Below are 14,711 nucleotides of genomic sequence, written 5' to 3'. Positions count from 1 at the left end.
GTTTTCCTTAAAAAAAAAAATCTGTTCCATCTCCTGTTGAGTTCACTTGTGTACTATATTTAGTTTTTTTTTTGTGTGTGTGTGTGATGTATGTTTGTTTTTTTTGGGTCACACACGGTGGTACTCAGGGGTTACTCCTGGCTCTGTGCTCAGAAATTGCTCCTGGCAGGCTTGGGGGACCATATCGGATGCCAGGATTTGAACCTGAGTCTATCCTGTCTGTGCTGGCTGTGTACAAGGCAAAACACCTTACTGCTGTACTCCTTACCGCTGTGCTATCACTCCAATCCCTATATTTGTGATTTATTTTTTCTTCTAATTTTGATATGATGTGAATAAAAACACTATTCACCACATTTATATATAAAAAAATGGAGCCTTTCTTCGAAAAGAGTTAGCCAGTCTAAAAAGTTATAATACTCAAAGAGAATTATTTTATTACTGAAAAACCAAATAACAAAATATATTCCAATTTTTATCATCTCATAGTACAATTCACACGGTATGATGGGTAGTATCTGTAAAAGTTATGAAGTTGAAACGTGGGGTGAAAAAGGGGTCCCCAGTACCATATAACCCCGTGGTAGCCTCCTGGTGGCCCCCAGCAGTGCCAGATGCATGCAGAACCTCATTTGACTTGCGCCCCTGAGCCAAGTATTGCTGGGAGTAACCCCTCTTGGAACTCCTGGCAGCCTGGATGGGGAATGCACCAGTTTGAAATGTGGAGCAGTTTCTGATTAACCGAGCATGACTTGAATTGCTGTGTTTCATTGTTCCTGAGTTTTATGGAGACAAGATGAAAACTAAGAGGATTTTAAATATGGATTATAATTACAGTAAGTAAGAATTGATTTTATTTTTCAGTCCAAAGGACACTTTATTAGTCTCATACATGATTTCAGATCTCTGAAAGTAAGGATGTGTTTTGTACATATAATGTGATAAATCCTTTCCTTACCCTACTGTTTAACTCTGCAAGAGACTACTTTCAAAAGGAAACTAAGTTATGTTTGTTCTGGTTATTGTCCTAATTAACTCCAGATGAGACTGACAAATTATTAGAGGAAGTCTCAAAGTAATAGTCTGCTTTTGTTGACCTAAAGAGTTTTATTGACTTAATTATTACCTTAAAGGCAGAATAAATGAATAGGCACTTGAAGACCATGTCAGTAAACACAGCCAGGCCTTAATAAGGTGTTGTGTATTTATGCATCTCTTTGAGAGGCAATGGGAGAATACTAGCTAAAGGATTGATATATATTATTTGGACTTTGTAGAGGCAAGAAGTAGCCTGCTGATTTTTGTTTTCTGTGATCCTGCTTTGGGAGGAGTGCAGGAGATAGATCTTCAGTATTTAAGGAGGTAACTGCTTTGCTTTCCGCAGAGAATTAGAATTGATCAAATTATTTTTATCAGTCAAGTGTGCTGTAGGCAGAGAATGATTTTCGGTCACTTCATAAATCTCCAACGTCACATTTGCTCAGATAACTAATGATTAATACTTTGGAATATTTTGGACACATTATTTTTTGGTGGGTTGTTAGGTAATTATTTATATTTGGTGGGCTGTTAATGTATTTATATTTGTCATGGCCATGAAGTCAGGGATCACATGGCCAGAGCTGTTGGTGATGCTCCAGATTGAACCAGGTTTTCATACTTCCTCTACCACTGGATCCACACTCCCACCCCTGAATAGGGAGGGAGGGAGGGAGGGAGGGAGAGAGGGGGGGGAGAGAGAGAGGGGGGGGGAGGGAGGGGAGGGAGGAAGGGAGGGGGAGAGAGAGAGAGAGAAAGAAAGAGAGAGAGAGAGAGAGAGAAAGAAAGAAAGAAAGAAAGAAAGAAAGAAAGAAAGAAAGAAAGAAAGAAAGAAAGAAAGAAAGAAAGAAAGAAAGAAAGAGAAGAAAGAAATAAAGAAAGAAAGAAAGAGAGAAAGAAAGAAAGAAAAGAAAAGAAAGAGAAAAAGAGAAAAAGAAAGAAAAAAAGAAAACACTCCTGGTGGACACAGGATTATATGGGATGCCGGAGAGGGAACCTAGGTCAGCTGCATGTCCTCCCTGCTGGCCTATCATTCCGACTCCTCTTTTGTATGTTTTAATAGAGGCACTTATGTAGGTTGAGTGTGATATAAGGGATGAAATAAGGCTGAGGCTTAGAAGAGATTTCCTCTACTCACTGGCTCCGAAAAGGGGAGTAAAATTTTAATTCATAGCACTTCAGGGGAAGCACTGGTTTTGGAGTCAGGAGCATGGGACAGATCTGAAATTCTCTCAGAATTATTTTTGATGAGTTCCATTGATTTGTCTACCATTTTCCAGTATCTTGCTGTCTTAAATTATTATAGTTTTATACTTTCTCTGTAAGTCAGGTTTTAACAGTTCTCCAGCTTTGTTCAGTATTGTAATTATTGGGGCTTTTTTTTATCTTGTGTAAACTTTAGAATCTGGTGGTTTTCAAAACATTCTTGGTAATTTTGTTAGGATTATATTGTGTATGTAAATCAAGTTGGAAAACGAACAAGCATTTTAACAACAATATTGCTCTGCCTTGCTCATGAACATGTAATATTCCTCCAATTATTTAGCTGTTTGATTTTTTTTCCATCAAAGTTTTGTAGGTATTTTGGGCTTCCCTACGGTACTGATCAGGGTATTGGTGATTTTCAGCCAGCTGGGCAAGTTGGCCATTCTCAACCCATCTACAGTCAGGAGAGAGTGATGCTGCTTATGTCCTGAGGTGCCAGGGATTACTCAGGCAACTCCACTGGTGCCTGGGTTCCCCAGGGTTTGTACCTGCAAGATTTGGAGGATGATAGTGTGGCAGGAATTGCACTTCAGTGGGGTGCGTTCTTCTTTTTTTTTTTTTTTTTTTCCTTTTTCTTTGTTTTTGTTTTTGGGCCACATCCAATGACGTTCAGGGGTTAATCCTGGCTATGCACTCAGAAATTGCTCCTGGCTTAGGGGACCATATGGGATGGCAGGGAATCGAACCAAGGTCCGTCCTAGGTTAGCACGTGTAAGGCAAACACCCTACCACTTGTGCCACCACTCTGACCCCATGGGTGCATTCTAGCTAGGCATGCTATCTCCTGACCCTTTCAAGTTTTATATTTTTCATTGTACGAACTGTACACATTTGGGGGATTATATTGTTTTGGGGCCATACCTGGTGGACATACCTCAGGACATTCTTTTGGTCATGTGTTCAGGGATCATTCCTGGTGGGGTACAGGAGAACCGTATGGGTGCTAGGTATCAAACTCAACGTTGACTGTGTGAAAGGCAAAATCTTCCCTACCTAATACTATACTATACTATGCATATTTTGTTAGATTTATGCTTAAGCATTTTCCTTGATGTTAATGTAAATGTGCTTTTAATTTTTATTTCAATTTCCACTTCATTGCTAAAAGGCAGGAAGATGGTTGAGTTTTGCATGTTAACCTTATGTCCTGCATTCTTGCTTTAATTGATTGGTCCTAAGATTTCTTTTGGTCTGTCTTTGGAACATATTTTCTCTCTCTCTCTCTCTCTCTCTCTCTCTCTCTCTCTCTCTCTCTCTCTCTCTCTCTCTCTCTCTCTCTCTATATCTCTCTCCCCCCTCTCTTCCCCCCCCCCTCTTCCCCCCCTTTCTCTTTCCCCCCTTCCTCCCTTCCTTCTATTAAAAAAAAAGTTTTATTTGGAAGTTCTGTGGGGGGAGAGAAACAAAAACAAAATTGCCCTGAGAGAAAGGGGCCTCCCTTAGCATATTCTATAAGGAAGTAGGAAAGTGCACCTCTCAAATCGGGAGATGTGGGGGACCTGTGCTGGGGCACCGTGTACCAAGGCAGTGCCTGTGCCTGTTCTTTGGAAGTTTCTACAGATGTCTGCTGCAGACAGACAAAGGTTTCATTTCTTAATTTCCTTTTGTCTTGTTTTATCATGATGTTGAATAGGGTTGGTGAGAGAAGACAGTTTTGGCCTGTTCCCAGTCTTAGTGGGAAAGAATCAAATTTCTTGGTGTTAATTATGATTAACAGGTTTGCTTTAGGGTTTTTTTTGGGGGGGGGAGGGTCAACTTGCCTTTTTTGAAGTTTACTATGATTCTTAATTCTGATCAGTGCTAGATTTTTGTCAGGTACTTGGTTTCTATCTATTGTTAGACTCTAGTTATTCTTTAGCTTTTTGATGAAATGAAATATATTAATTGATTTTCAAATGTCAAACGAACTTTTCATACCTCTAGTAAATTCATCCTGGTTATATTCTGTAATTACTATTTTTCTGTACATCGCTAGATTTTGAAAGTTAATATAATTAATGTTACTGTTTTGCATTCTTGTTTCTGAGAGAGAGTAGCCTATAGTTTTTCTTGGAATCTTGTCAGGTTTTAATATTAGGGGAGTGCTAAACCCCCTAATGTGATTTAGGAGTTATTCCTCGACGTGTATTATCTGTATCTACAACTGTAGATAGTTGTAATATTTTTTATTTTAATAGAATTCACCATTTAAACTTTTTGAGCCTTTTTTGGGGGAGGTGAACATTAATATTATATTTGAGGAGGAATTTTGCATTGCCTCTATGCGTATGCTTAGGGCTTATTTTGAACACTGCTCAAGGATGATTCCTTGAGGTCTAAAGGGACTGCCCCTATGTGGTGCAGGAGGTCAAACCCAGGTCAGTCACTTGCAATGTGAGCACCTTAGCTGCTGTACTCTTTGCCCCAAGTTCTTAATTATTGTGACTCTGTATTCAGTTTCTTTAATAGAGGGGGACCATATGGGATGCTGGGGTTTGAACCATGGTCCGTCCTGTATTGGCTGCATGCAAGGCAAACGCCTTACCGCTGTGCTTTCGCTCCAGCCCCTATTGTTTCATTTTTGAAATTAGTTTTGCCATTACAGAATTCTTAGTTTATAGTTTTCTTTATATAGTTGTATATAGTACATGGAATATATTACCTCACTGCATTCCGGTTTCCTTAGTTTATTTTTTGGGCCACACCTTACAATGTTCAGGTGTTACTCCTGCCTTTGCGCTCAGTAATTACTCTTGGTGGTGCTTGGGGCGGGAGGGTTATATGGAAGGCCAGGTATATGGAACCCGGATCAACTGTGTGCAAGGCAAGTGCTCTACTCACTGGACTATATAGCCTTTGGTTCCATGATTTCTTACAGAAGTTTGCTCTTAATCTAATTGGGTTTAATTAGCTTTAACTATTAAACAATAATGGTAAAATTCTTATAAAGTTTGTGAAATATGAAGGAGAATATGACAAAAATAGCGGTGATTGTGAGAGGAGGTAAACAAGTTTATTTTAGAATCATTACTATGAATAAATGATATCAATCAAGAATGAACAAAAGATAAATGTGTTTTTAGTTTTTTGGTACTCGTTAGCAAAATACCAAATATAACAAAAGAGAAAAATAAAGTCATGAGTTTAATACAAAGGCATACAGAAAAAACATGGAGAGGGGATTGAGACAAATAAGAGAATAGTCTTAAATTCATTTATAGTAAGATTTAAACTATAAACTAGTTCTTTAAATCTCTTGATGCTTGAGTCAATCATTTATTCAACACCATTGATAAATATGATTAGAAATTATTGTTTGTATAATGATCTGAATTTTTGTATCTATTCCTTTTTTGGTAACCTATTACACATTTTATTCGATTCTGTCACATAGATTATATAGCCTCTTTCTCACTGCTGTCTAACTTGATTATTTTTGTCTTTTGGCTATACCCAGGGGTGCTTGGCTATTCCTGGCTCAATGCATCGGGTACCATAAGGGGCCAGAGATCAAACCCAGAGCTCCAGCATGCAAAGCATGTGCTTTGACCCATTAAGCTCTCTGGTAGCCCCATTGAGTTTATTTAGATGTCCTGTAACGCCTCATATTAATTAGCTACCTTTGGCCACTCTAGTCTGAGCCACACCCATCCACATCAGTGTGACACATTTCCCCTCTCAAGGGTCCCTCCTCCCACCACTTCACAGTAACCCAAATTGTAACTGTTCTGTCACCCATTTCCCTAAGTAAGCTTCAGGTTCTTTCAAGTGTAAAGTACTATATTATTTATTTTTTGATGTGTATAAAACTTTGTCTAGTTTGTATTGTTTCATTTTAACTTTTTTAATATGTCACTGGTGAGTTTATAATGCTGAGTTCTTTTCCTTTAAACACTGAAATTTTTGTTACATGGTTCTGTGTATCAGGATTTTAAAGATTTCAACTGGCATATTACCGAATGGACTGACTGTATTATTTTTCTCAGATCTGTACAAGTATATTGATTCACCTTTATTTGTTGTCTTTTAGACTTCTCTAATCATCATGCAGATTCATCTGCATTTTTTCATTTTTCACATAAAATTTACATTGTGGGATGTGATGATCTTTTTTTTGCTTGGTTTTGTGGTACAGGGGATTAAATGAAATTGTGAGCTTTGCAAATGTGTCTCTAAAATACAGACCCATCATAATAGAACTGGACTGCTTAAACAGTTTTCACTTGCAACCACTTTATGCCTGAGAAATTTTTGTGTGATTGTATATAAAAGCATATAAAGTTGATAAGCACATCATTTACTAATACTAAATCATGATATTTTATTATATCATCTTTTATTTTAACCATTTTATTTCACCTCATAGTCTACAAATTATACAAAATACACAACACACAAATTGTTCAAAATATGCAGGTTATAGCTTATAATTCATAGTTAAATGTATTCAACTCCTAATTATTTTAAAATGAGCCCCCTCTCACACCCACAATCAGTTTTCCCATATGGGCTTATCACCCATAGTGGAACCTGGGTTTATAGATCAGTCCCATCATCCTCAAAGATGTCCCCAGCATCCTACCTCCTGGTCTGGGCCTGTTTCTAGACAGCACATAGATGGCCACTGCTAGCCTTTCAGATCTGCCATGTGTGGGATTAACGGGATTGTGGGGATGATCTGTTCCCATCCTACTCAGAGTAGGATATGTAACAATATGCCTTGTTACTCATCGGTTGGAAATACTTTTTGAATGTAACACTTTGGATTGGTGTTTAACCACTTGGTCCCATCCTCCCCGGGGGGGGGTGGGGGGGGGGGCGGGGGGGGGGGGGGGGGGGGGGGGGGAGTCTCTTTCTTCAGAATAAATACTTGGGTTGTCTTGTGTTTCCAGATTTCCACAGAGCTTGCTGCTTCTTAGGAGCAAAGGGCAAATGAGTGAGATTGGAACTCCTGAAATCAGTTTCTTGGGTGCATGCACACGTGTGTGTTTTAGTGTATTATTTCCTAGATCTACATTAACTTCCAGACCCACATCTCTCCAGTGTTTTGGCTTTAGAACCTGAGGATTTAACTGTAGCCATGGACTCATTTCATCTTCTCCACGATGGCATGGGGCTGCTTTGATTCCAATTAAGCATTTTTTTGAGATAATGCCTCTTTTGTAGACCAGAAATCCTTTCTCCTTTTGTATTGCCGAGTAGAATAAACCATAATTTGTGTGTCTGTTCACTGTTTATGTGGGTAGAGCATTTCACATTTTCTCGCCTTATGAAGAAAGCGACTAGGACATCTTTATACAAGTTTCTTTGGGCAGATGCCTGTAGTTCTGCCGTGAGTGAAATTGCTGGTGGTGGAGTACATCTTTGTTCAATCTTAAGAGAAACTGTCAGCCACCACCCTCTTCAAGGAAGCTATAGTGTTTCTTGTTCCCACTACCAGTATGTGAAAGTGGTTACTGGGCAGTATTCTTGGCTACTCTGGTGTTGTCAGTCTGTTAGGGGTTCATCATTCTGCTGGGTGAATGGTAACATCTAATATGGTTTCAGTTTGCATTTCCCTGATGTGTAATTGTTGCATGTGCTTCTTGGTTATTTACAGTATCTTATTTTGTAAAATGTCTGTTCAGATTCTTTATACAGTAGGATGAAAATTGAATTTCTGTAATGACTTGTGGCAGGTCCCCCCTCCCTCACTTTGATGAAGTACATTTATTTATTTTTTGCACTTGTTAGGATAAGAAGAGATGACACACATTTGGTTATTGTGCTCACACATAAGACTGAGTTTGACACCCCAGGATCCCATGCCTCTACCCCCAAGTCTGCCAGTCCATCTTCACTGGGAAGGGTCTTATGAAAGAAAAAATGAAAACTACAAAGATATATTATCACAAGAAGACAAGTGAAAATAAAAGAGCTACATGAGACAAATAAGAGATCATCAGGGGCTGGGGTGTGACTCGGAGGTACAAGAACACTTGTCTTCCATGTGTGAAAGAAACCCTGTGTTCAGTCATCAGCACTGCCAAAAACAAACTCTCCAAAGCAGTTTTAAAGAGGAACACAGTTGGGGCCGGAGAGATAGCATGGAGGTGAGGCGTTTGCCTTTCATGCAGAAGGTTGGTGGCTCGAGTCCCGGCATCCTGTATGGTCCCCTGAGCCTGCCAGAAGCAATTTCTGAGCATAGAGCCAAGAGTAACCCCTGAGTGCTGCCGGGTGTGACCCAAAAACCAAAAACCAAAAAACAAAAGAGGAACACAGTTGTACTTAGACAGTCTGAGCATAAGACTTTCCATAGATGGGCCTGAATGATAGTATTGCAGGTAGGGTGCTTGGCCTTGCACACACATGGCCTAGCACCCCACATGAGCCCCTGAGCCCAACAGGAATGATCCCTGTGTACTGCTGTGCGTGGCCTAAGCACAGAAGGAAAACAACAAGTTCTTTTCCATTTAACTGAATTATTCAAGGACCTGGGGCTATGGCTTCATGCTTTGCAGGCATGAGAATTCTGTCCCCAGCACCTCCTTGGATGCTAAGTGAAATCCCAGCGGGTAGTGCCTTGTGTGTGATCTCCAGAGAATCACAGTTAAATGTGTATGTACAACACCTAATTGTGTGATTCCCCTGTTTATCACAACAAGGAGAAGAGAAAGGGGGATAAACCAAGACAGTAATGTATTGGCTTAAGGATCAAGAAAAATCCATTGAGCTAGAGAGACAGCAGTGAAGTGCTTGTCTTCCATGCAGGGTTTTATCCCCAGCATTGTCTGGCCCCCAAAACAGGGAGGAAGGGAGGCCATGGGGTTGGTTAGGGAAGAACTCAAGGTGTACACCCTTTGTGGGAGTTGCCACATCCCTCTCTTTTGGTTTGCCTTTCTTTTCCCCACTTTCTTCCTGGGCACACTCCCTTTTAGCTGGCATCCAACTTGTTAAACCGTAGAATTCCTTTATTGGGGCTCTTTCCTCTGGAGGAGCTTGCACTCCTCTGGGACCCTTTCTTTTATTCTCTTTCTCTTTCACATTTCTTAATTAAACTTATTTAAGAAAGACCCCAAAATGGTTAAGCGTTATACAGTATTTAACATTTTAAAGAGGAGTCAAGAACACTGCAAATGTTTAAGGGCCCTTGGACAGATGGGGGTCAAGTATGTATATGGAAAGAAGTCAAAAGCTTTATTATGCACCTCACACACTGTTGAAAACTCAGTTTAAGATAGATTTTAAATCTCTTGATAGTGGAAAACTATGAGGGGATTGACAGTGGGAAGTGGCACAGTGCCTGCTTTGCTTGGAGGCCAGAACTTCAGTATCTCACCTGACTTAGTGTAGTCCACAAAACTGCGAATCTCTTGGGGGTCAGGTCATATCCAAGTGTGTGTAGGCTCTGAGGCCCAGTGGTACCTGACTAGTATAGCAACAAAGGGAGGGGGACATAAAGATAAATTCAAGTCACAAAATCTGTAGAGGAAGACATGTAAGTTTATTAGGACACAGAAAGGAAAAACCAGTCAGTAAGTGCTCTCATTCATACTGCCGCCACAGGATGGCTCAGCTTGCAGAAGCACCTGCTGTCAACAATTTGAAAATCACAGTTCTTTAAAACATTTAAAAAGAAAATTTATTTTGTCTTGGAAGCTAGGAGATGCTACAGTGGGTAAAAAACACTTGCCCTGCATGCAGCCAACATAGGTTCAATCCCCGACACTGTATGACCCTTCTGAGTCCTGCCAGGAATGATCCCTACACAAACCCAGAAGGAAGCCCTGAGCATAGCCAGGTGTAGCTCCATAACAACAAGAACAACAATGAAACATTGTGTGCATAATTAAAGAAAATCACTTGGAAATCTGTATTGAGTTGTTGTATAGTGATTTTTAGAAAGGCCGTCCTTTTTATTTGGTCAAATTATCTAGAAATGCATTTTTATTGATAGATGTTGATAGATCAGTCTTGAGTTTTACTGATATCTTTATTCCTTGTAATTACTGTCTGGTTTGCGCACACCATTTCCATTTCATAGTTGCTATTATTGGAAGAGAAATTAAATGTGTTCTTGTCACTTTTGCAAAATAATTAATTTGTAATGTATTTAGTAGATTTTTTTTTCTGTACATATATATCTCCCAGCTTCAAATAGTTAATTTTTACTTTCTAGTGATTTGGTTTCTGTATTTAAAGTACCTTTATCTAAAGCATTTAAAACAGTGCTTAGCAGTTTCTGACTTTGATGTAAATGATCTCAGTGTGTGATGATCACTTCTTTCTGTATGTGATTTTGTGGGCATTTGCTTTGCCTGCAGCCAACCCCAGTTCCATTCCTGGCATCCCAGATGCCTCCCTCTGAATCCTGCCAGGAGTGCTGAGCCTTAGTCTTTTTATTTTATTTATTTGCTGTGTGGGGCCATCTCTTGGTTAGGGGGAGCAGGCATGTGTGTGTGTGTGTGTGTGTGTGTGTGTGTGTGTATGCGTGTGTGTCCTCAGGACTGAGCCTCTGGCAGGTCCGTCCCTGGCGCCTGTCTGCTCTGCTGCTGGGCTCCATGGTCCTGGTCCTCAAATGCCATTTTAAATTTTGACTCAGTCATAGTTGACCAGCAAATTAATTTTCCAGCTTGGACCTTTTTCGGGGGGGGGGGTGTTGGGCCACACTCAGTGCTGCACGGGGGTTACTTCTGGCTCTGCACTCAGAAATCGCTCCTGGTGGGGCCGGAGATGTAGCACAGTGGTAGGGCATTTGCCTTGCATACAGAAGGACGGTGGATCGAATCCCAGCTTTCCATCTGATCCCCCAGCCTGCCGAGGGTACCCCTGAGCGCTGCCGAGTGTGACCCAAAAAACAAAAAACTAAACAAAACAGAAATCGCTCCTGGCTTAGGGGATCATATGGAACGAGGTGGTATTGAACTGTGGCCTGTTCTAGGTTAGCGCGTTCAAAGCAGACATCCTATCTCTGTGCCACTGCTCTGGCCCCTGCACTTTTATTTATTCTCTCAGCATAGATTTTTTGAAAGTAGATGGTTCTGTATTACTTTTCTTCTTTAATTTTAAAATCAAGTTGTTCTAATGATGTTTTCTCCTTTTTAAAAATGAATCCTATACTAAATGGACTTATTCCTCTGGAGTTTTCTTTTGTGAGGTTTATTTTATTTTTCTTTATTTTAACAAGACAATAGCTACATGTTTAGGTTATTTTTGTCAGTTTATCCAAAGACTTCTAGAGGACCATTGTATAAATTTCAGTACAACACATGTTTAGTTTTATTTTATTTTTGTTTTTTGGGCCACACCTGGCATTGCTCAGGGGTTACTTCTGGCTGTCTGCTCAGAAATAGCTCCTGGCAGGCACAGGGGACCATATGGGACACCGGGATTCGAACCAACCACCTTTGGTCCTGGATCAGCTGCTTGCAAGGCAAATGCTGCTGTGCTATCTCTCCGGTCACATGTTTACTTTTAATGTATTAAGTATTTTAGATGGATTAATAGGAATCTTTTTTTTTTTTTTTTTTTGGTTTTTGGGCCACACCCATTTGACGCTCAGGGGTTACTCCTGGCTATGTGCTCAGAAATCGCCCCTGGCTTAGGTGGACCATATGGGACACTGGGGGATCGAACCGCTGTCCGTCCGTCCTATGCTAGCGCTTGCAAGGCAGACACCTTACCTCTAGCGCCACCCTCCCGGCCCCAAGGAATCTTTATGTTTTCCCCTCAAATAAAAGAGAGGAGGGAGGTAGAGAGGGAGATTGATTCTGAAAGGCAATTTATTGATTTTTATATCTAAATTTTTTTATTCTACATAATCCGTCATACTTTCTGTGAGTTGTATTAATCCTAAGCACTTAGCTGTAAATAAACTGGAAGGCATGTATGGTAGTCAGTGGACTATATAATAATCATTACTAATTTTTACTTGGGAATGTGTTTATGAATGTTTAGGAATTTACCGTGGATTTAGCTTCCCTAAACCTTTAAACTAGACTGGGTTCTGATAATGCTTGATCATCTGATTTATCATATATCATGATATAACAGCTTATTTTTCTTTTCTTTCTAACAGTTACATGGGAATCGGTCTTTCTGCCCAAGGTGTGAACATGAATAGACTACCAGGTACACTTGTAATTGAATTATGTTACAGGCTATGGCTTACTCTTTCTGGTTAAAAATTTCAGGTAATAACATGAAATCATTATAAATAGGTTCATTTTCTATATTTTTAGTAGCTATAAATTCACAGCATATATGACTGATTATAATAACTGGATTTGTTGCTACTTAGGAAAGTAGAACGTATAAGCCGTATTTTTTTTTGTTGCCTTTGTTTTTCTTTATTGGCATTTTTAACTTTCAGTACATAATAATGTCAGCTACATTAAATGCTTTAATATAAATGGTCACTTCATTTCCTACCCTACTAGGGTCCTGACTTTTTAACCCATTTTCAGTTGTTTAATGTTTGGGGAATGTAGGCTGGTACTGAAAATCAACTAAGGCAGGTGTAAATTGAGATAACAACTGTTTCGCCAAACTATCAGCAAAATGTGATTCTTAGATTTTTATCTTATATTGAGTTTCCTGATGTTAAATACTTTTTGTGGAGGAAACTGGAAGCAGAAAGCAAAATTGTCAATATAAGATATAAGATAAAAAAATGAATCAGCAGAAACCATGCTGTGCCAGACCCTGATTATAATCAGATGTTAACTTGGTCAAGCTTTCTGTGTACCCTTTTAGTTAGTTAAATTATCTATGTGAAGGATTTAAATGAGGCTTTAACTCCAAAGAATTCTTAGAAATAACAGAAAATGCACGTGCTTACAAATGCCTTAGTCATTATATAATAAGTCTGTAGTTTGTTGTTATGGAAAGATCAGAAAGTGTTCAATTTTGTATTTAGATTACTGCCTCTAAAACATGAACGTTACAAACTTTTAATAGAGAAGAAATATGTGTTGCGTAATTGTTGAAAATATAAACATAAATTTGAAAGTTCTTGTAACCAATCTGGCTTTTATTGCCATTGAAGTAATGAATAACTGTAATATACAGAAGAACCTTACTTTTTCTTTGTAAATATACTGGAACTTTCTCTTTAGGCTGGGATAAACATTCATATGGTTACCATGGGGATGATGGACATTCATTTTGTTCTTCTGGAACGGGACAACCGTATGGACCAACTTTTACAACTGGTGATGTCATTGGCTGTTGTGTTAACCTAATCAACAATACCTGCTTCTACACCAAGAATGGACATAGTTTAGGTACTAAGATAATGTACTGCATGAAAGTAACCAGATTTTGTCATTATTATCCTTACAGCATGGTAGTCATATTTTTTTGTGATTCTTTATAGATAAATGCCTCTGGAAATGGTTTCTTGTTCTTTCCAGGTGAAAGTTGAGGAAATGGTGAAAATTGTATTCTATGAAGGCTACTTTGTATCACAGGTATAGGAATAATAGAAATTATTCCCATGCTAATATTTATTTAGTTACATAAGTGCTAAGAGGTTTATTTTTTCCTTTGCTTTAAATAAAACCCTTCACTGTCATGATCCGGTTCTTCATTTATTAAGTGCCAAGAAAAAAAGGGATGGTCCATTTTTAGTCTAGTGTTAGGGATAAAATAACAAAAGGAGGAAAATCTTTATGCTACCAAGGAAGGGTATTGACATACAGAAAGGTTCTGTGAAAGAGAGCCCAGTTAACAGCAAATGAAAAGTGTGTGCTCCCATAGCACGTTAAGCTTAAAATTGTGTATGATTACTGTATTCCACTTTCTTAAAATGTAAGTTAATAAGACTGATTTTAGTTTTTTTGGTTTTTGGGCCACACCCATTTGGTGCTCAGGGGTTACTCCTGGCTAAGCGCTCAGAAATCGCCCCTGGCTTGGGGGGACCATATGAGACGCCGGGGGGGATCGAACCACGGTCCTTCCTTGGCTAGCACTTGCAAGGCAGACATCTTACCTTTAGTGCCACCTCGCCGGCCCCAAGACTGATTTTTTAAAGAAAGGTTTCACATATGTTTACTGCTGAAAGTGTATGATAGTAAATTCTGTAAGCAAAGGAGTAAAATAACTAAGTAACCCTAGGATACAGAAATTTTTTGCTTATAAAGATTTAAGAATCAAACTGCATAGATGAGATGATATAGCTGAACACCAACATGACTCTTCACACCATTACAGACTCATCACCTAAACTGTAATGAATTAGTAATTTTAAGAAGTAAATGCATAAATACCAATCTTTTTATCATACAAAGAGCATTCTTAGAACATTTTTTGTTTTGTTTGTTTGGTTTTTGGTTTTTGGGCCACACCCGGTGACGCTCAGGGATTACTCCTGGCTGTGCACTCAGAAATTGCTCTTGGCTTGGGGGACCACATGGGACCCCAAGGGATTGAACTGTCGTTCGTCTTGGGTT

General features: G+C 39.2%; 1 protein-coding gene across 1 annotated transcript in view; it reads left to right on the top strand.

The window, feature by feature from the left end:
* Positions 1 to 14,711, top strand: part of RANBP9 (RAN binding protein 9) — an 86,201-nt gene that overhangs the window by 35,984 nt on the left and 35,506 nt on the right. The window contains exons 3-4 of the mRNA XM_049765245.1: positions 12,338 to 12,390; positions 13,377 to 13,544. Of these exons, the coding sequence (XP_049621202.1) occupies positions 12,338 to 12,390; positions 13,377 to 13,544 (221 nt within the window). The remainder of the gene's footprint in view (positions 1 to 12,337; positions 12,391 to 13,376; positions 13,545 to 14,711) is intronic.

This window comes from Suncus etruscus, chromosome 18, assembly GCF_024139225.1.
Source record: "Suncus etruscus isolate mSunEtr1 chromosome 18, mSunEtr1.pri.cur, whole genome shotgun sequence".
NCBI lineage: Eukaryota > Metazoa > Chordata > Mammalia > Eulipotyphla > Soricidae > Suncus > Suncus etruscus.
This window is presented reverse-complemented; position numbering and strand designations above follow the sequence as displayed.